The sequence below is a fragment of the Maylandia zebra genome, linkage group LG9 (genome assembly GCF_041146795.1).
Source record: "Maylandia zebra isolate NMK-2024a linkage group LG9, Mzebra_GT3a, whole genome shotgun sequence".
In the NCBI taxonomy this organism is placed as follows: Eukaryota; Metazoa; Chordata; class Actinopteri; order Cichliformes; family Cichlidae; genus Maylandia; species Maylandia zebra.
The window spans coordinates 11,945,852-11,971,996 of NC_135175.1; the positions used below are offsets into that span (position 1 = coordinate 11,945,852).

The 26,145-nt window shown below is 41.8% G+C and overlaps 1 protein-coding gene and 2 long non-coding RNA genes across 4 annotated transcripts; 1 reads left to right on the forward strand and 2 right to left on the reverse strand.

Moving 5' to 3' along the window:
• The first annotated feature begins 1,719 nt into the window (after positions 1-1,719).
• On the forward strand, positions 1,720-15,214 carry LOC112435332 (DIS3-like exonuclease 1). The gene is made up of 9 exons (XM_076888003.1): positions 1,720-4,391; positions 6,411-6,503; positions 6,586-6,874; positions 9,307-9,542; positions 10,734-10,888; positions 11,064-11,242; positions 11,333-11,478; positions 12,142-12,313; positions 13,882-15,214. The coding sequence occupies exons 1-9, from the start codon at positions 4,153-4,155 to the stop codon at positions 14,197-14,199; spliced, it is 1,827 nt and encodes a 608-aa protein (XP_076744118.1). The 5' UTR covers positions 1,720-4,152; the 3' UTR covers positions 14,200-15,214.
• A 284-nt stretch (positions 15,215-15,498) lies between these two features.
• LOC112434429 (uncharacterized) lies at positions 15,499-20,295 on the reverse strand. The gene is made up of 2 exons (XR_013100073.1): positions 19,765-20,295; positions 15,499-15,947 (listed from the first exon to the last, which is right to left on the reverse strand). It is a non-coding gene; the product is annotated as an uncharacterized LOC112434429 (long non-coding RNA).
• Positions 20,296-20,652: 357 nt separating this feature from the next.
• On the reverse strand, positions 20,653-24,347 carry LOC112435333 (uncharacterized). 2 transcript variants are annotated; one of them, XR_013100072.1, is made up of 3 exons: positions 24,283-24,347; positions 21,949-22,096; positions 20,653-21,490 (listed from the first exon to the last, which is right to left on the reverse strand). It is a non-coding gene; the product is annotated as an uncharacterized LOC112435333 (long non-coding RNA). The 2 variants fall into 2 exon arrangements; XR_013100071.1 differs by lacking the exon at positions 24,283-24,347 and adding an exon at positions 23,264-24,088.
• Between the last annotated feature and the right edge of the window lie 1,798 nt (positions 24,348-26,145).

A 26,145-nucleotide genomic window follows, 5' to 3' on the forward strand; every position in this document is an offset into this window, starting at 1 on the left:
GGGGGAACTTGCACAATCGGTGGCTGACTAAATACTTTTTTGCCCCACTGTATTTGAGAGATTCCTTATCTATACTCTGTTTAGGGATGGGTATCGTTTAGGTTTTATCCGATACCGGTACTTTTGAAACTGTGCGGGTGCTTAAATGGTGCTCTAACCGTTGCTTCCTTCTCTCACCCCAACCGGTCGCAGCAGATGGCCCCGCCCCTCCCTGAGCCTGGTTCTGCTGGAGGTTTCTTCCTGTTAAACAGGAGTTTTTCCTTCCCACTGTTGCCAAAGTGCTGCTCATAGGGGGTCATATGATTGTTGGGTTTTTCTCTGTATCTATGAAGCGCCTTGAGGCGACTTTTGTTGTGATTTGGTGCTATATAAATAAAATTGAATTGAATTGAATTGCTTAAAGAATGGAGAACACAAACTTTGTCCAAAAACCTCTTATGTTTTTATTTTTAGCAGTCTCTTTTTTCTGCAAAATGATAACCAAGTTAGCCTTTTCTTTTGATACAACATACCTACTTTGTTTGGAACCGGTGAATAATGGAAAACATGTTTAGCTGTTTGTTTTTTTTGTAAAAAGATAACGGTGTTAGCTTTTTCTGCAGCTACAGGGCATGTATGGTATCACTCTATCAAACAAGAAGACAGTCGCATGTAACTACGACGGTGTTTGCTAGTTCACCTTACATGCATTAATGTAATAACGTGGTTAGCCTACTCAACGTAAATTACACACGAACAACATTAAGCTCCTCACGCAGAGAAGAACGGTTGCTGCTGCATCATCATCCGTCTGCTACACTGGCAGGGCTAGGGGCCAGGACTCTCCTCTTCGGGTTTTTGGGGGATGTTGCTAACTCCAGGTCCAATAACAGGCAACCCACCCGCAGCAGATGTGCTTGGTGTGAAGTCTCGCAGCAAGCTATCAAATACGGCGCATTTCTCTGCTTTTAAAAAAACGCTATTGCGTTGCCAGGTGTTTCATTGGATTCGAGGTGTTACTTCCTTTGCACAGTATCACAGTATCACCTTAAAGCACTTGTTGCTGCTGAGTTTGCATATTTTGCTGTGAAGTACAGCCAGACTTTTGACCGCTTTGCCTTGGACATTTAATCTGTAGCTCTGCTCTCAAAGAACATACGTACCTGGACCCGCCTACTATCCTCGGAAACGTAAAATGATTGGCTAGAATCCAAAGTGTATGACATCTCAAGAAAAAAAAAAGCCACCCGTATCCGGTATACCCGCACCCAATGTTCCCTCTAATTTTTCATGTGTCTGAGCGAACACAGAAACTCCCTGAGCGATCCCTTGGACCACTGTGAGCAACAGCAGACGTGTGCACTGTGGTGACGCCAGCATTGAATCCATGCAAGTTACATGGTTTATTAAAATAATAAAATTACAGCATTTACATTTATGTTAGACTACTTTTAATTAACTATTTTAGCCCACTTACAATGAAAATTTAAAAAAACAAAACAAAAAAATCTTGTTCATGACCTGTGTAGCATGTTAACACTATTGGAAGTAAAAATAACTTGAACTCCAATTTTGAAAACACAAGTTTCTTTGGTTGTTTTTTTCATAAAGCTCTGACTTGTATTATGAGTCTGTGGTCTGGGAGAGAGTCTGTAACTCTGTCTGCAAAATACAGTAAATAATGACCAATGTTGGGTAATTAATTATATAGTTACTTCTTCAAAAAAGTAACTGAGTTATGCAAACAACAAAGTTTTTTGCAGCTGTTTACCTAAAAATGCAGCCAAGGCGTTTTTTTAAATAAACATTTTAAATTATTTAGAGAACAATCATCAAATTGCATCAAATCTGATGCCACACAAATTATTTGTGCCACTCCAAAAATAATTTCTGTCAACTATGAGATGAAGGAGAACAACAGCCTGATACCTGCAGGCCTGACAGCAGCAGATGTGTCACTGCTGTAACACCTGTAACACTCAGCAGTCGCCTCATTGTTCTGACACACACTAAACGTCGCCACGCCGCTTTGCTCGCTAAAACACCGGTGTCGGCACATAAGGACGCTGTCAGAGCCTGTCAACGACATTGATTAGCTGCGTATATACGAATGTGAATCGCATTACTGGCTGGATCCCATACGGGAGCAGCCAGTCACTGACTAACACTGCAAAACAGACTTGTTAAAGTATTGATTTTAATTTCAATTCAGGTTAGATTTTTTTTTTTGTGCGCAACGCAGATTTTCTGTGCGCAGAGACCGTGCCAGCAGTGCGCAATTGTGCACACACACAGCTTCGAGGGAACATTGCCGGTACCCATTCCTAACTCTGTTCCACATGTGTTATGTTTCCTTCAGGATTAGCTAAATAAGAGAGGATTATTTTCCATTTATTAAACTGCATTTAGCTACTCTTTCGTATCACATTTACTTTGGGAATGCACCAATTGGTCCACATCCTGTTTATGCAGGGCCCACTTTTAAACGGTAAATTGCTGAAAATGTAGCCATATATAGCGCTTTTCTGTGTCTTGCACTCCTTTGCATAGATTGAAGCATCTGTGTGTTCCTGTTTTGTTGAGTGTATCTGTCTGTGTGGCTGTTGAAGGCTACTGAGAGTGTGACCTTCACAGTTCACCAGAGGACCATCTATTACATTTGTTAGGTTATGCGTTTTTGATATTATTGCATCCTCACTGGCACACTCAGTCCTTAGTGTGGGCTTACCCTGCTCCATACCTTGTTAAGGATAAAGAACTTACAACCTGGAAGTAGATTATATCTCCCATAGTGAGATACAGAGAATGGTTGCTTACCAGGGTAACTCTGGTTTTCTGAAACCCAGGTGATGTTTGGTTTTCACCTCCAAACAATCGCAGTCAGAGATCAGGTGAAAGAGGAAAGAGCAGAGAGCGTCAAAATAAAAGGGAAATTATGGGAGCAAACACCAGAGTTTAACAATTGTTCATCACTAAATACAGTACAGATATTTTAATAAGGAGAGGTTATTTGAAAGAATGAAATTGATTTACTGATGAACAGAATTTAAACAGGTGATTTGCCGTTAGACTCAGATGGCCTATCTCAGCGGAACAGAACCCCGTCTGTGAAAAGGATTAGAGCAGGAGCCCCGAGAGCCTGGAAGCTGGTGGTGGAATGGTTGAATGGAGCATGAGTGATGAGATGAGGCGTGTACAAGGAAGAATAACCGAGGACACAGCATGAATGCTGATTGGCCTGGAGAAGGTGATTGGACTAGACCACTTCAGGAACGCCTTTAGCCACACCTCACCAGGTGTAGACAATCGGCAGTTAAACCTAGGCAACACCTGAAGACAACTGCATTTCCACTGTAAGGAGTGTAAGGGTTGCAATGGGCTGTAACAAAGGACAAGCACAGATGAGTCCACTATCATAGACTGGAACATCATTCATAACTTTTTATGTTATAAAGGGGGTGGCAGTAGAGCTTCTGTGATTGGTCACATCAGAGAGTGCTTGGTTATCAGAGAGTTACCATAGTAACCAAAGGTTTTAAAGATTGCAATATAGCTATTGTTGTCCAGAGGGGCCGATGGTGCGATATGGCAGCCTCGCTTCTGTCAGTCTGCCCCAGGGCAGCTGTGGCTACAACTGTAGCTGCCTCCACCAGTGTGTGAATGTGAGAGTGAATGAATAGTGGCATTGTAAAGCGCTTTGGGTGCCTTGGAAAGCGCTATATAAATCCAATCCATTATTATTATTATTATTATTATCAAATCAACAAAATATTAAAGAATCATTAAATATGTGGAATAGTTCATTCTTTCCTTTTTTCATCAGTGGTTTACACACTGGCTTGCAGGCAAAATGTCACTGGTTCGATTGCAACCGGAGATACAAATCAGGGTTGTGCCTGGAAGGGCATCTGGTATAAAACTCTGCCGTATCAAAAGATGCTGAGCTATCAGGTGTGGTGACCCCTTGTGACAAGGGAGCAACTGAAAGTGAAACACTGTTTTGCTTTGTCTTTGTGTAAAGTGTCCTTGAGTGTTTTGAAAGGCGCTTAATAAAATGTATTATTATTATTATTATTATTAATGTTTTGTATAGAATCATAACAAAATGTGAAAAGTTCAAAAGACTATGCGGCTGTTTAGCTGTGCCTGTCCGTCTGCCATCAGCTGAGAGAGATGCCGGTCAACTCTCTGGAGAAGCCGTGGACGGTAGACCCCTCTGAGGTGGCAGAGCGGCGGGATCTTAGGGACAGTCGCCTGGTGTTCAGCATCGATCCACGCGGCTGTGAAGATGTAGACGACACGCTGTCTGTACACAAGCTCCCCAACAGAAGGCTGGAGCTGGGAGTTCACATTGCTGATGTCACTCACTTTGTCAAAGAGGGTTCGCTCACAGACTTGGAGGCACGTTCAAGGTGAGGAACTGGTTGGAGTGGTTGGGTAGAGTAGGTGGGATATAAAAGGATAAAAGAAAATTACAGCATCTTGCATAAGTGTTCAGAGGAACTTTCAGAAGTACAAAGAGGCAAGAAAGTTGTTGCCTGAATTAATGTTGCATCAGCAGCATGCCTTGTAGCGCAATTATAAATAACACAGAGGGCCACCTTAAATAAGGCTCGTGTCTGATGTGAAGCATTAAGCCTTAAATGTCTATCATTTAATCACATGTAGAAGGACTTCACAGGGTCCATGATGGCTTTGAAAGTATCACTGGCACCAGGAATTGAACCAATGGTCAGCACATTGTTGGTTCAATCCCTGGTGCCTTCGGGCTTCATGTTAAAGTCACCTTGCACAAAATACTTAACCCCCAAATTTCCCTGGATGCATCCGTTAGTGTGAGTGTGCATGTGAGAGAAAATGCTTAAAGGTATAGACTAACGCGCTGTATGAATATGTGTGCGAATGGACGAATGCTGGTCGTGCTAAAAGGTGGTTGGGGTTCTCACAGTAGAGAACTGCTACACACAGAACACAGTGGTCCATGTTGTTACGAAGAACTTGTGCTCATTTTGAGTACGATGCCATTAACAGGACAGGGGAATGTTTCCGCTGTGGGAAAGCCTGAGTGATTTTCACTGTGGCCTTCATAAACATATATTACTACGGGACATGGCAGCCATACTTGTACACAACATTCAACCAGAAGGTCATGCAGCAAAAAAAGGAAAAATGAGTCCGCTTCCAACTAAATTAGTTTTATTCTACTGAGTGGTAGAAGTAAAGAACAGTGTGTCACACATCATTTGTTTTCAGATCCCCTTTGTACAGTTACGGGTGTCAGGAAAACACCGGAGGTCACATGATGGCATGTGACCTTGAGTACCTGATGTTAATGGTTTGTCTATAATTGGCTTTCAGTGCATCTTATTAATAAAGAGGATGATGATACAAGACAGTTGAACCACAGTAATAGAACAAGAAGATATTCATCTGTGTTTATGTCCAGATATATGCACATGTTCTGATTTATTTATTTATTTTGTGCTGTATTGTACAAATGAATAAAACTGAGTTTAAAATATCTGCAGTAAATGAAGTGAAGGTCGGGGCTGCAAAAGTAATGCTTGCACTTGATCTCCACAAATTTTCCTTCCTGGGAACATGCAGCGATGACACCATGTGACAGGGAAGCAGCCCAAAAAAATTTGTGTCACAGCTGAACGGCCGACAAATCTGCAGCAAATGCATTCTGCTGTCATCTCGGTGTAATCTCGCTATAATCCAAAATCTCTACGGAATTCTTTCAGCACCTTGTTGAGTCTTGGAAGTGAAGAAAGGAGTGTTCAGAAGGCAGAAGTGTCTAACCCAGTGCTAATAAAATGTATCTGATAAAGTGTAGTCTGCAGATAAATTAGTAAGAAGGTCCATGAAGTGCATGTCGTTTTTTAAAGGCAGCAGCAGCAGCAGCAGCAGCATGTACAGAAGATGATTGAGAGCCGAGTGAGGAGAGAAACTCCGTGTAGACTGTTAACAACGTGCACTTATAAAATAATACTGAAATCTTACTATATATTTTTTATGTTGTGATTTTTAATGTAGTTTTGGTCCTCTGCTTTCTCTCTGACTTACTCTAAAATTCCATTTTACATTTCATAGCTGTCCACAAAGCAGCGTGCAGATCACCCACCTGTCCAGCTCGCCTCCACACTTTAAAGAAGTAAATTAAAATCTCATGATTGTGGTTTGAAGCCTTAAATTCTATTTCAGAAAATGGGGAATATTTATTAAATCATAAGAAAAACATTTTGCTTATTTATTTCATCCTTCCTGACTTATTAATAAACAGAAGGATGAAAATGACAAAGGTGGAACAAACTCTGAATATTTAGTACTTATTTTCAAATTATGTCTCACTTTTGATTAGAAAGAAGATGATAAAGCTGCTGCTTTGATCTCATTGCCTTTTTATATTTATTATGTCACTTCTTAAGGGCTACAACCTACTACCTGGCAGACCGCAGGTACGACATGCTGCCTGCTATTCTCAGCGCAGACCTTTGCTCACTGCTGGGAGGTGCTGACAGGTTAGTAGACTTCCCATCACACGTTTCATTTTCATATGCTTAAAATGCATGCTAGTTGTGTAACTGACACTTTCAAATTCAGGTATGCAATGAGCGTGCTTTGGGAGCTTGACGCAGAATCCCTTGAAGTCCAAGAGGTCTGGTATGGTCGTACACTCATCCGCTCCTCCTATCAGCTCCACTACGAGCTGGCTCAGGCGCTCCTCAACGGAGAACAGGTTGAGGTAGCGGAACTGGCCAACCTGGGTCCTCAGGAAAAGGGTTCTAAGCTAGCTCAACTCACTGAGGCACTTGAGATGCTCACACATGTAGCCAGACATCTTCGGGCAAAGAGGGACAGAGGAGGAGCGCTGGAGCTGGAAGGAGTGGAGGTATGATTGGTTTCTTGTATCTTCATAGAGTATTTTGTGTGTTTTGGTAATGTGTGTACTTAACAGTAAGACTATATAAATAAAGACTGCAAACATTTAAGGTTCATGTTCTTAATTGAAAGCGTAAGCATGTTATAGCTGAGTGTCTAACCCTAACACATCGTCATTACTGACGTCTAACATACGACACAAAATGATTCAATGAATCTGAAGTGAATCAAACAAAGTAAACCGTGCACATAGCTTCAGTGGAGAGAAATCCATTCTGCACATTAAAAACTGGAACCACTATCTTTCTCGCACATTTCAGCTGCAGAAGATTCTCCCTTCTAAGCTTCTGTCTAAGTGAAAGTTTGACTTAACCTCTGTGTTTGGTCATTTTGTCAGATGACATCATGGTTAGAAAATTCAGTATCAGTCACCCCGAAACACTTCATACAGCCGAGGGGAGGAAATCAGGTCAAAAGACACCTGTGGAAAAGGGCCAGGGATTAATGATAACTAATGATTAAATGGAGATTGGTCTATAAACATGTAGTCAGTGATAATGATGACAAAGAGGTGATGATGATGTTCGGCGTCATCATGAGAATCCCCCAGCTGCCACGGTCTATTGCAGCATAACTAAGGGAGGATTCAGGGTCACCTGGTCCAGCCCTAACTATATGCTTTAGCAAAAAGGAAAGTTTGAAGCCTAATCTTAAAAGTAGAGATAGTGTCTGTCTCCTGAATCCAAACTGGAAGCTGGTTCCACAGAAGAGGGGCCTGAAAACTGAAGGCTCTGCCTCCCATTCTACTTTTAAATACTCTAGGAACAACAAGTAGGCCTGCAGAGCGAGAGCGAAGTGCTCTAATAGGGTGATATGGTACTACAAGGTCATTAAGATAAGATGGGGCCTGATTATTTAAGACCTTGTATGTGAGGAGCAGGATTTTGAATTCTGGATTTAACAGGAAGCCAATGAAGGGAATCTGCTCTCTCTTTCTAGTCCCTGTCAGGACTCTTGCTGCAGCATTTTGGATCAGCTGAAGGCTTTTCAGCGAGTTTTTTGGACATCCTGATAATAATGAATTACAGTCGTCCAGCCTGGAAGTAATAAATGCATGAACTAGTTTTTCAGCGTCACTCTGAGACAGGATATTTCTAACTTTAGAGATGTTGCACAAATGGAAGAACGCAGTCTTACATATTTGTTTAATATGTGCATTGAAGGACATGTCCTGGTCAAACATGACTCCAAGGTTCCTCACAGCGTTACTGGAGGCCAAGGTAATGCCATCCAGAGTAAGAATCTGCTTAGATACCATATTTCTAACATGTTCAGGACTCAGTACAATAACTGAATGAATTTAGACGCAGGAGTCTTCCAGGTCTTTATGTTTAGTTTGGTTTTTTGCTGTGTTATTTACAGAATTACAGATGGATACCATATATTTCTTTTCATCGATAATAAATTATAGTACGGTCTAATAGAGACGTTATTTTTAAAATCAGGCGTCTAAGCAGAACACGTTCCTCAGCAGAAAACATTTTATCAGAAAGTCATTTCAGTGAGAATATTGGAATAAAGAAACCAAGCACTCCACTGTGAAACCACTGACAGTTTTCACATTAGATCACAGCCATTTATCTACAGCGGCTGGTCGGCCATCTGTTAAAACCTCATATGGACAATTCCTGTTGTTCTATAAGATGCTCTCTAATAGGATGTCTTGGATTTATTTATTATTCAGTTATTGCATTCCTGTTATGGCTGTACGCACACAGAATATTGATATGAAGTAAAAATGATTCTCTCGGGTTGCTTCTGGGATAGTGGAAAAACCAATATATTTCTAAAAGTGTGTTTAATGATTGAGCTGCCACCCAAAAATCAAGTTCTTATCTTGACAAAGCTGGATTATTGACCGCTGGTGAAACATCTGTTGTCCTGAAGGATAAGGACAACAGATGTTTCATCTTGATCTATTATATAAAACAGCCAAAACTGTGTTCAAATCCAAACTTTCTGGCTTCTTTTGGTTCCTGCTGAAGTGCTTTGGGTCCCCTCAGTTCATCCTTAGTCTGAGAAAAGTTTTGTTCTCTCTTTAAGGCACATTTCCTTTGAGCTAACTTAAACTCTGATTGGCTGTCCACTATAAACAAAAAGCATGAACAGCAGATCGGTGGAGTTTCTGTGCCCATGAGCAGAGCTGTGTGCCTGTTAGGGATATGTGTTCTTACTGGTATGATAGAGAGCTGAACGTAGGAAAGACAGTAGACTGTTTTCAGGTTGAGATTCATTCACATTTGGTTCTCCGTGCAGCATTTGTTCCGGTGGAATGGTGCATGTTCAACTGAGTTAAAGTAAACTGTAGTAAAATGTGGCCCACTGATGCATTTTCATATTCTTTTTCATTGAAGTCACGTTAGAAGCATTTTCCCTTTTCAGGTGGGTGCCCAGCTGGATGAGGAGAGGAACATTACGGCCCTGGTCCCTCGTCAGCCCCTGGAGGTCCATGAGACCGTGGCAGAGTGCATGATTTACGCCAACCACTGGGTGGCCCGCAAGATCCAGGAAGCTTTCCCCAACCAGGCCCTTCTAAGGTGTCACCCACCACCACAACAGGAGCTATTCAACCAGCTGGTGGACACTGCAAAGGCCAAAGGTTTCACCATTGACACCAGGTAATGTTTTTGACTGTTCAGTATAGAAACTGAGGAAATGCATATTGTAGTCCAACGCACATCATGTTCAGACACACAAGTGTGTGAACCTGAAATGTTTGATAACACGGGGACACACTCAGGTGTCACATGAGCAGTCAGACAAGAAGAAGACATGTTCCTTCAGCTCAGGTTGAGGTTGAAGCCAAATATGCTTCCAAACCAAAGACTAGAACATATGATGAAGCATATCTTGCCTTTGGCTTCAGCTTCACAACAGCTGTCGTGGCAAGGTCGGTCTCCCCGACAGAATTAGTTTCCCCTGCGTCAGGAGCACACGCTGGGCTGTCCAAATCACGGACAAACAGGATCCCACATTCTTGATTTTCAGTTCACAAACACTTCTTATAACGACTAACTACTCCTGAAACTTTGGAGGTTTTAGCTCTTTACACAGTAAAGTTACAGGATAAATATAATTATCAGGCAAAATGTCCTTCGTTTGTTAAAATAATCCCGTCTGATACCACGAGAGGACAATAAATATTTCATTTTCTGTTGTAACCCTTAAACTGAATGGTAATGTAACGACACTCAGGTTTCACTTTTTTACAAAACTAAAACATCACTACTTCCACGTCTGACTGTTTGTAATGGAGGCGGCGTAACCTGGATCCACACTCCGTGCCCAGCGAACGCTCGCCACGCAGGGGGAACACATGCTGTCGGCGATGCCGACCTCGGCACAACGCTGATCCTGCCGCAGTTTGTTCCCCGGTTCAAATCCCGGACAAACAGGATCCCACAGCTGTTTATGCTTTTAAACCCGTTTTGCACAGAGAGCAGTGTTGAATATTCTCACACGGGAACAAAACAAACAACTCAAATAATTAAAGATGGTTTGTTTTTCTGTTTTTTAAAAGAGGCAGTGATTTATTTAATTACAACCTGTAATCTATTACAGTTAACTTTTATTTGTTTAACTGTTTACAAAAGGTCTGAGGATCTGAGGCGTGGAATGAACTGCAATGGAGTTTGAAAACAAAATATGAATGTGCGGTTGGAGGATTGTGGGGGGGGGGGGGGGGGGGGTTAAACCAACAGCAGAACCGGTCCCAGGACAAGAGACATGGTGATGCAAGTAGCTTTGTGTCACTGACTGCTGAGATGAGAGGCCTCACTCATCCCTGGTTTCTGGCTCTGTTCCTTCAGGTCCAACAAGGCTTTAGCTGCCTCACTGGACCGAGCTGTGGACCCACAGGACCCCTTGGTGAACAGGTTGTTCAGAATGATGGCCACCACTGCTATGTCACAGGCTCTGTACTTCTCCACTGGTGCTCATCCTCAAGACCAATACTACCATTATGGTACGATACCGCTGCACAGCTTTTATTGGCTGCACTAGAGTTTCAGTGTGACTGTGGGTCAGTCCATCCATCACACGTCTGCACACACTTGTCCAACGTCTGTTGTTTGTGAAGAATTATTCGACTGAGAACTAGAAAGAAGGCTAACGTGCTGATATTTGCTTCGTTGTCGTAGGTCTGGCTCTGGATCGCTACACACACTTTACCTCACCCATCCGTCGGTACGCAGACATTGTCGTGCACCGCCTTCTTACCGCAGCCCTGCACATGCAGAGGGGCGTTGTATCTGGTAAAGCACCAGCCAGTAACAAAGAAGTGGAGGAAATGGCTCACCATGTCAACAGCAAGAACAGGGTCAGGGGTGTTTTATTGTTTGTGTTTTTCAATGATTCACCTCTTACTCTATTAACAGAAGCTGTGCTGACGTCTGTGTTTCATTTGCAGGCAGCACAGGCAGCCCAAATGCGATCCACAGCACTGTTTCAGTGTCTGTTTTTCAGAGAACGAGACCCTCAGACAGACCCGTGCTGTGTGGCTGACGCTGTTGTCTACTCCATTCGAGACAACGGTGTCTTGGTGTTTATCCCAGAGTAAGAACCTTCAGTCCTGTGTTTTGTTCTGCAGTCTTCTTCTTTTCCTTTGTTTAATGGAGCTGTACAGCAGCTCACAGACGGCCAACCACTCGTGTATTTTTAATAGACGAATTCAAAGTTTATGACAATGAATGAATTTGTTGGAAGATGTAATTGCACGCTAATCAATGTATATTTAACAGTATACACGCTAGTTTTATTTTCTCTTAAAAAACCTCAAAATGAGTTTTAAATTGTATAAATTTACTAAACTAATTCCTTAAACATTTATTGTGAGCAGGGAAAATCGGCTAAAACCCCGAATCTTTTCTCTACCAGGCTTTAAATAAGTTAATTGCATTGCTGAAGTTGAGTCTGTGGGGAGGGACGGTGCTTTGGAGCCAGCCTTGTGTTTGTGGCACTTCTACGTTAGCTTAGCTAACCTCTGGAGGTTGCTGCTTGTTTATTGCAAGGAAAGTGTAATTTAATAACATCAGTGTTCTCCATGCTTGTGGTGTTACAGGGATATGCAATATTAACAGTTTATTAAAATGTAACCTGTGGTCATTTTGAGAAGGCTGTAGAATCCATGTAATGATTAAAATCACAGGGCGCAAAGCAGGTTGAGTAATATCACTGAGTAAGTAAGGCTGCCTCTGACCACAGCCATGTTGTTCACAGGTATGGTGTGAGGGGGCCTGTGTATCTGAAGAACAAAGAGGGCCTGGTGGTGGTAGCGGGACAGGACGGCAGCTGTGATTGGCAGGGTGGCACTGTGCGAAAATACCCGGACCGCATTACCACCACCTCCAGCTGTGGCACCTCCACCTTCAAACTGTTTGACCACATCACCGTAAGTCACAGAAAACGCTAATCAATCATTTTAGAAGGTTTCCAGCAATGCAGCGCCTAAAGGCGACGATTCCAAATATATATGCATGAGTGTATATGAATCACAGGTTCATACGACTACTGGATCTTTTGTGGTCCAACATTAAGAGACGTTTTATGATCTTGTTGTGATAAAGTGTTGTGTGGTTGCTGCTTTGTTAGCTAATCTCAAGGTAACAAAACGTCAGTAAGATGAATGAGACGAAAATGATTCCTGAAAATAAATCATTTAAAGTTATTCAGTTTATTGTTTTTAAATATTATATGAAAACAAAAACATAAGTGTGGGGGGGGGGAGGCTCTCCTCCAAGACAAGAAATGTAATGCTTCCAGTTTGTGGCGTTTCTACACAAACCTTTTTGTAAAGGGAGATAAAAAATGACAGTGGGCGGTAATTGTTTTCACATAAACGCCTTTAAACGCTGCACGGTCGCACTCTCTCTCTCGCACTCGATAAATGATCCATTGTTGCTCTGCACACGTTTGTTACCACAAACGTCGCATGCACTTATGTCATTGTCATGAGACACTCTTGCAAACAAACTCACGGTTTAGTAACACAGTAGAGCAGCGTGTTTACGGGACAGTAACAGTAATCTAATTACCTTTTTTGCAACAGTAATCCCTTACTTTACTCGTTACTTGAAAAAAGTAATCTAATTATGCGTTGCTGCCCATCACTGGCGTCAAGTTATATTAAGTTCAGGCATGTTACACACGATGATTGTGAGGAATAAGTGCATGTGATTTAAGCAAAAAGAGCAGGAAACATTACCCTAAGGTTAGCTAACAAAAAGAAACTGAAGTAACGGTGTGTTATTCTCACATCTTTGGCTTTAAGACATGAAAAAGTGACAGAGTACTGCTGCTTCCACTGTTATCAACATCTTTTCTTTCTTTCATGGACTTATCCTGGGGTCATAAATGTCAAAGGGCAAAGGCAATGCTAACAACATAGCTTACTGATGGATGATGATGGATGACACATGTGGCCAAAACAAGATAGAAAGAAACATTAGCCCAAACACAAGTTGTCCACCACAGCATTGACTGCTGTCAAGCTATGATCATATCAAACAAAGAGATGATGATGATATTCAACAAACAAATCAACAAAACAACAACCTCACTGTGACACTTGACCGAGGTCACAGTGTTAATGAATGTTTTTCTCCCCCTCTGCTCCAGTCTCCACGTCGTGTGAATGTTAGAAAGCACAGTAAAGAAAGTTCGTGTACGGATGGATGAACGTTTGTTACATTGGATACGTGTGTGTAACATACGTATCCAATTTATCCTATTTATGAACAAAATTGTGGCACAGTCGGAAACTTCTCCACTCTACACCACTGTCTACTTAGCTGTGACGCTGCGCACAGTGCTGAGAGGACTGCTGTTATATATTACGTCACAAACCTTAAGTGGGCCTGTCTTTGCATAGCATTCCATTAGACTATTTTCAGTAGGTGCCATTACTGTGTAGTGATCGAACTGAGGAATACTGTGACTTACGTTCTCTGCTCTCTTCAGGTTCGTATTTCTGTCCACTCTTCAACTTGCCACGCTGACCGTCTAAACCTCGAGGTCATCAGCAACAAGCCTCACCACAGTGCCAAGTCCCAGCAGCCCAGCCCTCAGGGCCGCAGTCAGCTGGTCAAAGAGGTGGTGCGTCAGAATGAAGAGGCGCTGGCTCAGGAGAAGACAGCCCGGCGCCCCAAACTCTCCAAAGAGGAAAGAGAGTTTCGTCAGAGCAAAACTCCCAGTCTGTACTCTATTCTGGAAGAAATCAGAGAGTTGGCTCTGATGGATCTGGAAAGGGCTTCACGCCTCCCGGCAACAACAGCATAGAAACGCTGTAGCCCAGCTTTACCTCCAAGCAGACACTTGTGAGAACTGCACGCTGTGCGCTAACAGAACGGTGATCATTGAAGATCACTCGTGCTGAGTCATCCAGGTCATTCTTGTAGCTCCAGATTGTGTGTGGACAAACCACACGAGTGTGTGAAGTCACAGGAAAGCAAACACAATATTAAGTAAAAACATGTCCCGCCATCTTTTTAGAAACCAGAGTCAAACCGAATCAGTGGATACGTTTTGTAAAAGTTAGTTTTTAAAATCACATCAAGTTAAACTTAGTTGTAAGGAGGATAGGGAACGTGTTAATGCCAGTGAAGTGTCAGCAGTTACTTTGACAAGACCTAGTACTCACTGCAAATGTGGTTCAATCCTGCAGGAAACTAGTCAACTGCAGCAGGTTAAAGAAGTCTGGTAACAAAAGGCTTTTCTCTCAGCACCAGTGATCTCAATATCTCACTGGTGGGATCAATGTCTTGTGTAAATTAAATGTCTTGTGTTATAGAACCATTTTTGGTGAGTTCACACATATTGTACTACCTGTGACCACTTCATACAAAACCCAGCACGAGTATTGTTCTGGAGATGATAAAACGTCCACTCGTCCATTTTCTTCTGCACGTCCTGGAATCTGTCCCAGCTGTCATAGGGTGAGAGGCAGGATACGCCCTGGACAGGTCACCGGACTGATAAAACTTCATGTCACTCATTAGCAGACTTTAAAATAAACCCGTAGAGTAATGAAATACACCTGAGGTTGGTTGTGTTGGAAGTGATGTATAAAACTAGGATGTATTTATCTTATAGTTTGTATATCAAGAGCCTGTATAGAAGACACCAACACCAAGGACATTTTTATTGTTTGAACTGGTAAATAATCAGAAGCGTTTTTTGGTTTGTGGATTTTAAGATTGTTTTCTAGAACTACCAACAGAAATATGAACTGTACATAACTATTTCAATATGTGTGCAGTGGCCTGTAATTAAAAATGGTGTTTTCATTAGCGCAGATGGAGCCACTTCATCGTGTTGCGTTTCATGTCCCTGCAGTAGCTTAAGAAAGAACTGTTCATAATTGAACGAGCACTTAATGCTTGGAAGAGGGTGATGGTCAGTTGACAGCTCACATACTACACACACACAGAGGCCTTTTATAGAAACATGTTTGCAACCAAAATTCTGCCAATAGTGAAACTGGAGAAAGAAGATGCATCAGAGCAGGAACTGTGGATCAGTTCAAATATTTTTCTGTAACAGATACCAACACATGGTAAATACGTTTAGGATTTGGACTTTTAAAAATAAGAAAAACATTTATTTCCATTGATTATAAATGTCTTTGCTAACCCAAAGCTGACGTCACAGTAGGAACATGTGCTCAAGATATAAACCACCAGAAATGCACAACATTACTCGAATGAGCAGGCACGAACATTGGGAAACCTTTAAATCTGCTCACTGCCAAAGCTTTTCAGCAGAAACTGCTGCACGTGAACTTTAATCCCCCTCTACACAGTCGTTGCTGAGCTGTTGCTCAGGGCTGAGGCCGGTCTCAGCCTCAGCGGGCTCAGAGTCTTTGGGGGGAAGCGGGCTGGTTTGTTGCGTGGAGGTGTTGTTGGAAGGCTCGAGGTCAGGATCTTCTACAGTTTCATCTCCATCAGTAGAACCTTTGATGACATTTGGTGAGGATGCAGCTGGAGGTTTGTCTCCTAACATGTCAGCAGTCTGAGAGGCTGAAGGGCCTGAAAGGGTTGAGAATTAGAAACAGTGATGGTTTCAGTCAACACAGACACACTCAGTCTACTACGATTTATAAAAGACAGGCAAAGCTGAGATAATGAAAAATGAAACTGTAAACTGCAGGGTTCAAACTCATTGTTCAGGGTCAAATTTAAGCACTTTAAGCACTTTCAAGGTCCATTATCAAGCTTTTCCAGCACATTACCAAAAAAACAGTTTGCATGTTCCACTTTGCATCACCTCAGTAAGACCATGTAAAAATTAAAACAAATCGTCTTAGGTTGACTTAAATGTTCTTTGTTCCTCTTTTGTTAAAACAGAGAAAAATGCACCACACAAAAATACTGAAAAAGGAAATGGTTGTCTTATATGCATATAGTGCACAAACTCAAAAAACTCATTTCTCTCAAAAATGCAGATGTGCAAATGTGAACAAATCAACTTGTTAGAGATGCTCATCTCCACTTGGAAAAAACAACCACACAAAAGAAGAAATCTGCACAAATGAACAAGTCTGCTCATCAGATATTGATGCTTCTTTCCTACGTGACACAACAACAGGAGACAGATGTTTGGTACTTTAACTAGTTAAGCACCCACACCACCAAAAATGGGGGAAAAGAGAGGAGATCACATTTAATCGGTTATAACACGAGGTCAGAAATATAAGTGCAGACATGAGTGTCCACAGAAGCCTCTGAATCTCAGCTGTAAACCATTTCTACAAACACCAAACAGTTAAAAGAGCAGTTACATCACCATGAATCTGTGGACAGGTAACATCCATATTTTGATTTATGATTTTCTGGAGTTAAATGTGACCCAAAGTATATTTTATAGCATATAAGCTATAAAATACTTTTAAAAATTAGGTGAGGGAAATAATCATTTTTTTCTATGTTTGAGTCCCAGTAACTTTGACATAGTAACATCTGCAGTAATATTTACCCCTCTGATGACAGCTCACAAGCGTTAGCTTTATTTTGATACCAAGACTGTTTACACAGAGTTTGTAATTGCAGAGAAATACTCCATTTATTTTGGCCTCTTCATTTTCGAGCAGGAAGCTCAGAAAAGCCCTGGGGGCCTAACAGGTCAAAGTTCATTCCCAATAAAACTAACTGTGAGATGTTTGACTACATTGCTCTCTGGATTATTGTTACAGTCCTAAATGATCAGCTTTAAAGTGTTTGTGCTAATAACACCATGTACAGTAAGACAGGCATGGAGAACAGCACTGACGGGAGGCTTTGAACAGATGACACACTCAGTTCAATTCAACATATAAGACTTTAAAAACGCACAAACATCGACCTAAAATCTATTTATTCAGTCCATCACCTGTCATAGAATTATGTCAAATAATAATGTATTGTTCATCTCCCTTAAATAAACAGGCAGCCTTAAAGTATGAAACATTCATTCATTAAAACACTAAAATGTGTCTGTCGTCTCCGTGGCTGATAGAGCCCCACAGGCATCAATGTGAGCTTAAAGCCATTTATAATTTTTAAATGGTTTAATGTGTCGGTGCTCACGATAAACACATTTTGAATGAAAGCCAGGGAACTTCAGCAGCACAAGAAATGGCTTCTTTGTGCCCACATGCATCAGTCCCTCTTTTTACCAGTTTTTCTTTAAGGCTTAAGTTGGCTAGTTAAGTGTCGGACTAACGATTAAAGCTTTCACTTGAGTGAAGTCACTAATATTACTGCTACTGCTAAGTAATGTTAGCCAAGTTTAAAGCACACTGCATAAATCACCATGCCATAACTAACTGCTGTGCTAGCACTGCCGTACTCTATCACACTCAGTGCATTTCAATCATTTCTCCAGCAAGTTTGATAGCTAGCAAAATAATAATCATAGTTTTAAACATTAGCCTGTGTTATGTACACATACTCGAAATTATTTACTGTCATGTGACTCAAGAGTACAAATTCCTTCAGTGACGTTTTCCATCGAACACTCATTAAAACAGCACGAACCCTGAAACTGCTTATTAAAATAATATGTATGTAAATAATAGTATGTTGCATTATAAAAAATTAAGCTTTTGACTGCCCTCCAGAGTTCACGTTAACTTCAGATCTCTGGAAGCTACACTACCCGAACGATGTCAGCTGTTTAGTTTCTATACTGGACAGAAAAAAAAAAGGGGGGGGGGGGTGGATTGGCTCCTCTTAAGGAGGACTAATGACTAAAATGTGAAAGTTTAAAGTCGATGAGTAAATCATGCTCGGGTAATACAATGGAAACGGTCTCATATCACCATCTAGTGTTATAAACTGTAAACACATTTTTATGGGTGAAGGCTCATAATAGAGACCGATCAACAGGTCATTTTCTTTTCTATGGGTCTCATTTAAATCACATTACATCATTTCTGCGGTAAATGAGGACCCTGAAGAACGATTTAATGTCACTGTTAAAGATTTGTAGACAATAGATCGCAGACAGCTGGCTCCGCTTTAACTAAAGAGGAAGTAAAAACAGTTTGGATCACAAGTGTAAGGCAAAAACAAAAATACTACGCCTAATTGAAGCTGACATCAGACAGGCAGTAAAGAAATCAATGTTTTCTACATGCTTTGCCTCTTATTACCAAACTCCACACTAATGTGAGGAATCTCTGGTGGTTTGGACGAACTGTGCAATACGGGAACTCGTCACTCGACCTTCAGGGTTTCTGGTGGATATATACACTAGATCCACTTCACTATATTGTAAGGAGTATTCACTCACCACCCATCATCCAAATCATTGAATTCAGGTGATCCAGTAACTTCCACAGCTGTATAGAATCAAGCACCTAGGCATGCAGACTGCTGCTACTAAGTGGAAGTGTTTGGGAACGACAGCAACTCAGCCATCAAGTGGTGGATCACGTAAAATCCCAGAGTGGGGGTCAGTGGATACTGAGGCGCACAGAGGTTGCTAATTTTCTGTGGAGTCCATCGCTCCAAACTTCACGTGGTCTCCAGATTAGCTAAAGAACAGTGCACAGAGAGCTTCGTGGAATCCATTTCCATGGCCGAGCAGCTGTAGTCCAAGCCTTACATCACAGAGTGCAACGCAAAGCAATGGGACACAGCGGTGTAAAGCACGCCGCCACTGGACTCTAGAACAGGAGAGATGCAGTCTATGGAGCGACGGATCACAGTTCTCAATCTGGAAAGCCGATAGACAAGTCAACTTAGCAGTTGCCAGGACAACAGAGCTCCAGGTTTGGTGGCAGGGGGATTTCGGTGCGGGGTTGTTTTTCAGAAGTTGGGCTCAGTCTCTTCGTTCCAGTGAAAGGAACTCTTAATGCTTCAGCATGCAAAGACATTTTGGCTCCCGACTTTAAGGGAACAGTTTGGGGATGGCTTCTTCCTGTTCCAGCATGACTGGGCACCAGTGCACAAAGCAAGGTCCACAAAGACATGAACTCTGGCATGGGAGTCCTGACCAGAACACCACTGGGATGAATGAGAGCAGAGATTTGGAGCCAGGCCTTCAACATCAGTGTCTGACCTTACAAATGGTCATAAACTCCCATAAACACTCCCAGAAGAGTTGAAGCTGATATAGCTGCACAGGCGGACGTCGTGAATGGGATGTCACTCGAGTTCATATGAGTGTGGGGGCAGATGAGCAAACACTTTTGGCAATATACTGTACATTCAATGTTTTGCTTTTTGTATTTTCATATAAAGTTAATACACCAATGAAGCTAGATGATCCTTATGAACCTTCGCTGGATGTTTTGTAGCAGAATCATTAATTATTTCTGTTATATTGTGGCCCAGCTGTATGATACATTTTTGCCATTCTTACCAATTTGCTGCTGGCGTGCGCGCCTCTTTTCCAGGGCCCGCTGTCTGTTCAGCTCAATACGTTTCTGCTGCTCTTCGGTCAGAGAGGGAGTAGGTGGGGGAGCGAGGGCTTCGGCAATCTGCCCTTGGGGAGCATTAATAAAACTCTCTCTGCTGAACAGATCAGGATCCCCAAATGTTTCCAGTTCACGTTGTACCTCTTCGTCACCAGCACCTGAACACAATTTCAAGCAGTGCTGATAATTAAGTCCTGTGGAATATGGCAAGTATTTCCTATGTGCACCTGCAGGTGTGAATCCACCGTAGGGCTGTTCGATACAACGATATATACAAAAACGTCTATTTCATTTTACGCTATCGTTTGTTTCGTGGTGTCGCAAAATAAACTGTTTACGGCAATATTTCTTCATGGTTCTGATGTCACTGTAGTAAAGTTCTCTCTTTCTCTTATATATAACCACACTACGGACGGACAAGCGCCTGTTTTTATGCGTTGTCGTTAGCAACAACGACGGTAAAACCATCGCGTGTCCGCTTGTTTATGTTCCACTGAAGCCCATCCCAGCAGCCAGGTCGCCAGCCTGTCACAGGGCCAACACAGACAGACCCTCTGAATGGAAATGTCAGTGCCTTCAGATGTACCATGTTCAGAAGGCAGTAGCTTGTTGGGGGGGGGGGTAGGGTGTTTGGTTTTCAGGGTGCCCACAACCTTTCTTTTCCTACCTGTTTGTACATAAGGCAGTATAATGAGAAATAGTCAAATTTCTCCATCTAAAAATAAAAAATAAAAAATTGCTATATATATATATATATTTATAGCAAAGTTGCAATTAATTTGAATATTTTATCAAATGAAAATCTATGTTTTTCTTTAATACAGCTTGCAAGTTTTATCCTAAGTATAATCGACGTTCTTACTTAAAAGCTTATTTAACATCCTTTGATTTAGTATAACTTAGTTCTGTCCAGGAACATTGTGAACAGAACAGTAACAGAGGAGTGCCACTGGAACACCCACTGGGAGACTACTGGGAACGAGCCTGACTTATGGTTGGCAATACTAACCAGGTTCACACTATAGGTGTACAGAGACTGGAAACATCTTTCTCACACACATCCAGGGATGTCTCCAACGCTCTGACAATTTTCAGTCTGGGAATTTTGCCCATCCAAATGATGAAAACAACAATGGTATTAGAGTCTTTCTTCTTTAAATGACTGGCAGAGTGAAGCTGCACCATCATCACACAGATGCAGTCATTTGTACCCGCCGCTAAAGCGTAAGAAGACGCTGCAGTACTCTGCGAAACGACAGGTGTCGCCACTCAGATAATATCACATCACTTTTTTTGTGCAAAGTTCTTTCCACAAACTTACGTTTTCAAACATTTGCAACAACTCTGTGTGTCAGTGTGTCTCTGAGCCTCTGTGCACGATTATTAGTGAAACGGTGATAAAAACCAGTGCAGTCACAGACTCGTGTTCAACCTGGCTGCAACACTGACAGTCTGCACACGTCAATCAATGATTTTGGCCTCCTTGTGTCCCAGCTCACACAAGATGACATCAAATTCCTATTTAAATGCGCATTTTAATGCATTTCAACCCTCTGTCGTGATATAAATGTCTTTGCTACCTGTGGGAGTCCAGCTTGGGTTGGGGTCTCTTCACGCCTCTCCTTTTAGCAGTAGGGACATCAGCCAGCTGTGATACCTCACCTTCATCTCCTGCATTGAAAACACATGACAACAGGATGTGTTTCTAACTCATTCTGTTGGCAGCGTGGCAAACTTCAAGCTTATCTTTAAATCCAGACAAATTATAGACTGGAGGTTACAGAAGAAATGTGCTGGTTTGAACAGTATCTGATAGGTTTCATTTGCTCACGCAAACAAAAACATGTGTGTTGTTATTGTTAGAAACATCCAGTCTCAGAGAGATGCTGAAAAACCAGTTCATGCATTTGTTAATTCTAGGCTGAACTAACAAATTCATTATTATCAAGCTGTTCCAAAAAGCTTTGTGGAAGGACTATGAGAGGTTGTATTTCTCCCACATTAGCCTTTTTTCCTGAATCTTATTTTTCTATGATTCTTCATTAAACCATGAATTTAAAATACAAAGTTCTGAATCATCACATCTTAAAGACCTCATAGTAATCCTGTAAGAGCACAGCAGCATCTACCATCTGCAAAAGGGTCTCCTTCCTCCTGGCCTCCCCGGCCTGGGGAGTGTGGTGGTGGGAGTGGGGGGAAAGCTTCATCCTCTATGCCGTCATAGTCAGGAATGTCCTGCGGGCTATTTTCCTGTGGGTCAACCATGGTGAGTCGGTCCTGGAGACAAAGTAAAAGACGTGTGAGCCCCAGTCGTCAACAGCATCAGCATTAAGTTACATGAATTTAACTGCAAGTTGAAAAAATGACATTTATTTCTGTAAGAGTAATTCTTTACTGTGTTACAACATCAACATGAAAACCTAAAAAAAACTGGCATTTACTTTTTTCTTTTTTTACATCAACAGGAGGAGCTGTACAGACACTCATCCCACCTGGAATTATACCCCAAATTCAGAAATGTACTATTATGATACATTAATGGTCCATTATGTTTGTTTCACAGTTATATACATAATACAATTTATAGATTTGTATATATTTACATTCTATCAGGGATGAACTGGTTGTGAACCTTTGGGCTGATAATGACATTTAAAAGTTACAATTTGGATGAATTATTACTGCGATACTTCTTTTGGACTCTGTAGTACCACAGAAATATCATTAAAGTAACAGGTTTGTTTTAAAGTCTTTCAGCTGTTCCGTAAGCATCATCGTCATCATCATTTATATAGCACTTTAAAAACACACCTGGCAGACCGAAGTGCTGCACAATACAAATGTAGTAATAAAATAGCAAAAAACAAACATAGCAATAAAGTAAACTCTTGAGCCAAAATGATGTGACACAACTAGGGCTGCCACAAACGATTATTTTGATAGTCGACTAGTCACCGATTATTTATGCGATTAGTCGACTAATCAGATCATCATCCACTGGACGTAAAACTACAGCTTATTGCACCATGCAGCATATGCTCTTATATAACTATCATTAGCTTATAGCTTTAAGCTTTTAAGGTGCTAACTAAAAATAAAGACAAGATGATAGTTTATTCAATTTTAATGAAATTTGCAGATTGTTTCGGTGAAGTTTAATAAACTCCTTGCTATCTAAAATATAACAGGACAACGGAGTATATTCTCCAGCATCTCACACTTCTGATAATCAGCTGTCTGCTTGACGTTTATTCAGCTGTGTAAAAACTATAACTTTAATCTCAGACAAACCGATTTACTCAGGAACAAATAAAATACTAAAAAAAAAAAAAAGCCAAACAACAACATTTTTAATTTATCTAAGTGACTCATATATATTTAACCTGAGTAGCGAAAGACGGCGGTGGGTTTGAAAACAATTTGCCTGGAGTCCGGTGTTCTCACCGTGCTAGTGACCTAGCCCCCGGCTAGCTATCGAGCTAGTGGGTAACAGACGACTCTGAAAACGTCAGAGCGCTTTTGAAAATATGTGGTGTCCTGATAAACTGAGCCGATATTTGAGGTTTACACAGCTACATTCTCGGCTGAAAATATGTTAAACGTTTATTTTGTGACCCAGAAAGAATAATAAGAGTAATATTAAAACTAACTAGCTGCCGCCATTGTTGGAAACTGAGCTGGGCCGCGCTATGAATTCTGGGACACAGCTGCTGCTTCTTCTTCTTCTTCTTCTTCGGGGTTTAACGGCAGCTGGCATCCTTGTACATGCAGTGCTGCCATCTTCTGTTTCAGTCCGTTATTACACTCTTAAATCCTGCTACTTATTCCTGCGTCTTTTGGGATCTTACAAAGCTTCAAACGACGCGTCGACTATTAAATCAGTCGTCGACGATTTTGATAGTCGACGTAATCGTGACTAGTCGACAAATCGTGGCAGCCCTAGACACAACACAGACACAAAAGGAAATCTTCTACATTGTTTTGCTGTTCACACAAGTTCTAATGCTACCCTTTGTTTCTGGAAGGAGACGATTTTCTGTCCAGTATTAAAGTTCAAAGAACAGGGTATCCGTCTCCAGTGGGCTGCTAAACAAGTTTACCAGAAAAATCAGACCCACGGTCATGTTGTGTCACTTTGAGTGATTAGTCAGCAGCAATAACAGGGAATGACAAACTGACAGACTTTGGATATAAAACAAACAATTTAAACATTTAGAAGTTAAACATCTTCTCGGATTCCTTTTGCTGCACATGTCTATGTATGTATTTGCTGTACAGTGTCATTTGTTTGGAACATTAATCTTGATGTATACATAAACATTTGATTTGAAAAACGTGTTTAAAAATGAACACTGACACAATTAAACACAACACTGGTGCACGGTGACTGCAAACAGAAGCAGCTGCTTGTATCCTCCTGTGGATACAAACCAGCAAGAACTCATCAGATCTCTGTCACTTACCATTAATGAAGTTTGGCTTTTATTAATAAACAGAGAGCACGGATATCTATGGAAGAAATATAGTATCATCAGAATTCAAGTATTTTTAGACATTGAATTTATGACACTGAATTTTTATCCTCCAAATTTCCCTGCAAAAATATTCACCTGCAAAAATTCACCTGAAAAAAATTCACCTGAAAAAAATTCACCTGCAAAAATTCAACTGCAAAAGTGATGAACTTTAATGACCCAAGCCAGAGCAATCAGCACCAGATCGAGTCGAGTGGCTCTCAGCCAATTAAATTACGCTGTTTGATCACATGACACCGTTAGCCAGCAGCGTGTCTCCTAAAAGAGAGCTGTTTAAAGGTGAGTGATTAAGTTTTTCTCCTAAATAGAGATCATTACAGAACGCCTAGTCCTACTTAAAATCCCATTTATTATTATTATTTTTTTTATCATCTACTCGAACTAAGGAAAACGTTTGACTAACTCAAAGACAATTTCCACGCCTCCCCTGCCTGACTGCAGAGGCAGTTTTGAATTTAGGAGCGCCAAGATGGCAGCGGCAAACCCTGGCGGCTCTCCGGTGAGTATATATATATATTTTTTTATCTTCAAGTTTGTCTTTTGAAACCTTAATTTTATTTAAATCCGTTGCTCACGTATAAAGTACACAGACGGGGTCTTTGCTCAACTCGTCTGAGGCGTGTCTCACTAAGCGCTACATGCTAGCATCCTGCTAACCGAGCTACCCTTTACATGCTGTGCTTTAGAAAATAGGATACTCGTTAAAAAAAATACTCCGCAGATATTGATTGATAGATAGACGAACACTGCAAATATAATGTTGGAAACGAGAACGGCCTTTAGTGAAGGGGTAAAATACACCATGAATAAAGCCATAGAGTGAATGGCTGCCATGGTTGCAGAACAGCCTGATTTAATGACAAGAATGGGGAAGAGTGAGGTGAAGTGAACCACAGCCACAAAACACGGTCAGACAAGGCGGCAAAAGGGCAGTGATCTGTCCGTCAGTATGAAGTTGGTGTGTGCTTTGGTGAACAAAAACTCCAGACTGGTAGCAGGAAGATGGGAGACTCGTGTTTCACTGGAATAGTGGTGAATTAAAACATCCTTTGTTGGGGACATTTCGGTGTAAATGCATCCATACAGGCAAGACAGAGGCAGACCAGACAGTGAAGAAAACAAGGCAAACATTAGAAATATAAAAACGGAAATATAGGATGAGTCGGGGATGAGTTCCTGCCCCAAGTGGAGGAGTTCAAGTATCTCGGGGTCTTGTTCGCGAGTGATGGGAGAAGGGAGCCGGAGATCGACAGACGGATTGGGGCTGCAGCTGCAGTAATGCGGACGCTGCACCGGTCCGTCGTGGTGAAGAGGGAGCTGAGTGTAAAAGCGAAGCTCTCAATTTACCGGTCGATCTACGTCCCTACCCTCACCTATGGCCTTTACATGACTAACGTCCCCTCTTCTCCCTACCTCACATTAGCCCCCATCTTTCTTCCAGGTGGAAAAGACCCGTCACCTTCTGGGAGTGGCGGCTCCCGTGGGAACAGCTCCCACCACCAAGTCCCTGAGTGAGTCTCTGTCCCCCAGCGTGAGCTCCAGCACTCTGTCCACGTCCACCTCCGCCTCCTCGCAGATCTCCAGCACCACCTTTGAAAGCGTGAGAAGGAGCTGGCCACCAAGGTGAGAAAAACGTGGGCTTAGTGGGCGTTCTTGTTGCTGCCTTCTTCCTTCTCTGCTCGGAGCTGATCGGTCTTGTTCCTGTTGTGTTGTAGTGCCTGCGCCTTCTGACACACACCTTCAATACTGAATACAAGCAGCTGGTGAACAGCATCAGTGACTGCAAGGTGA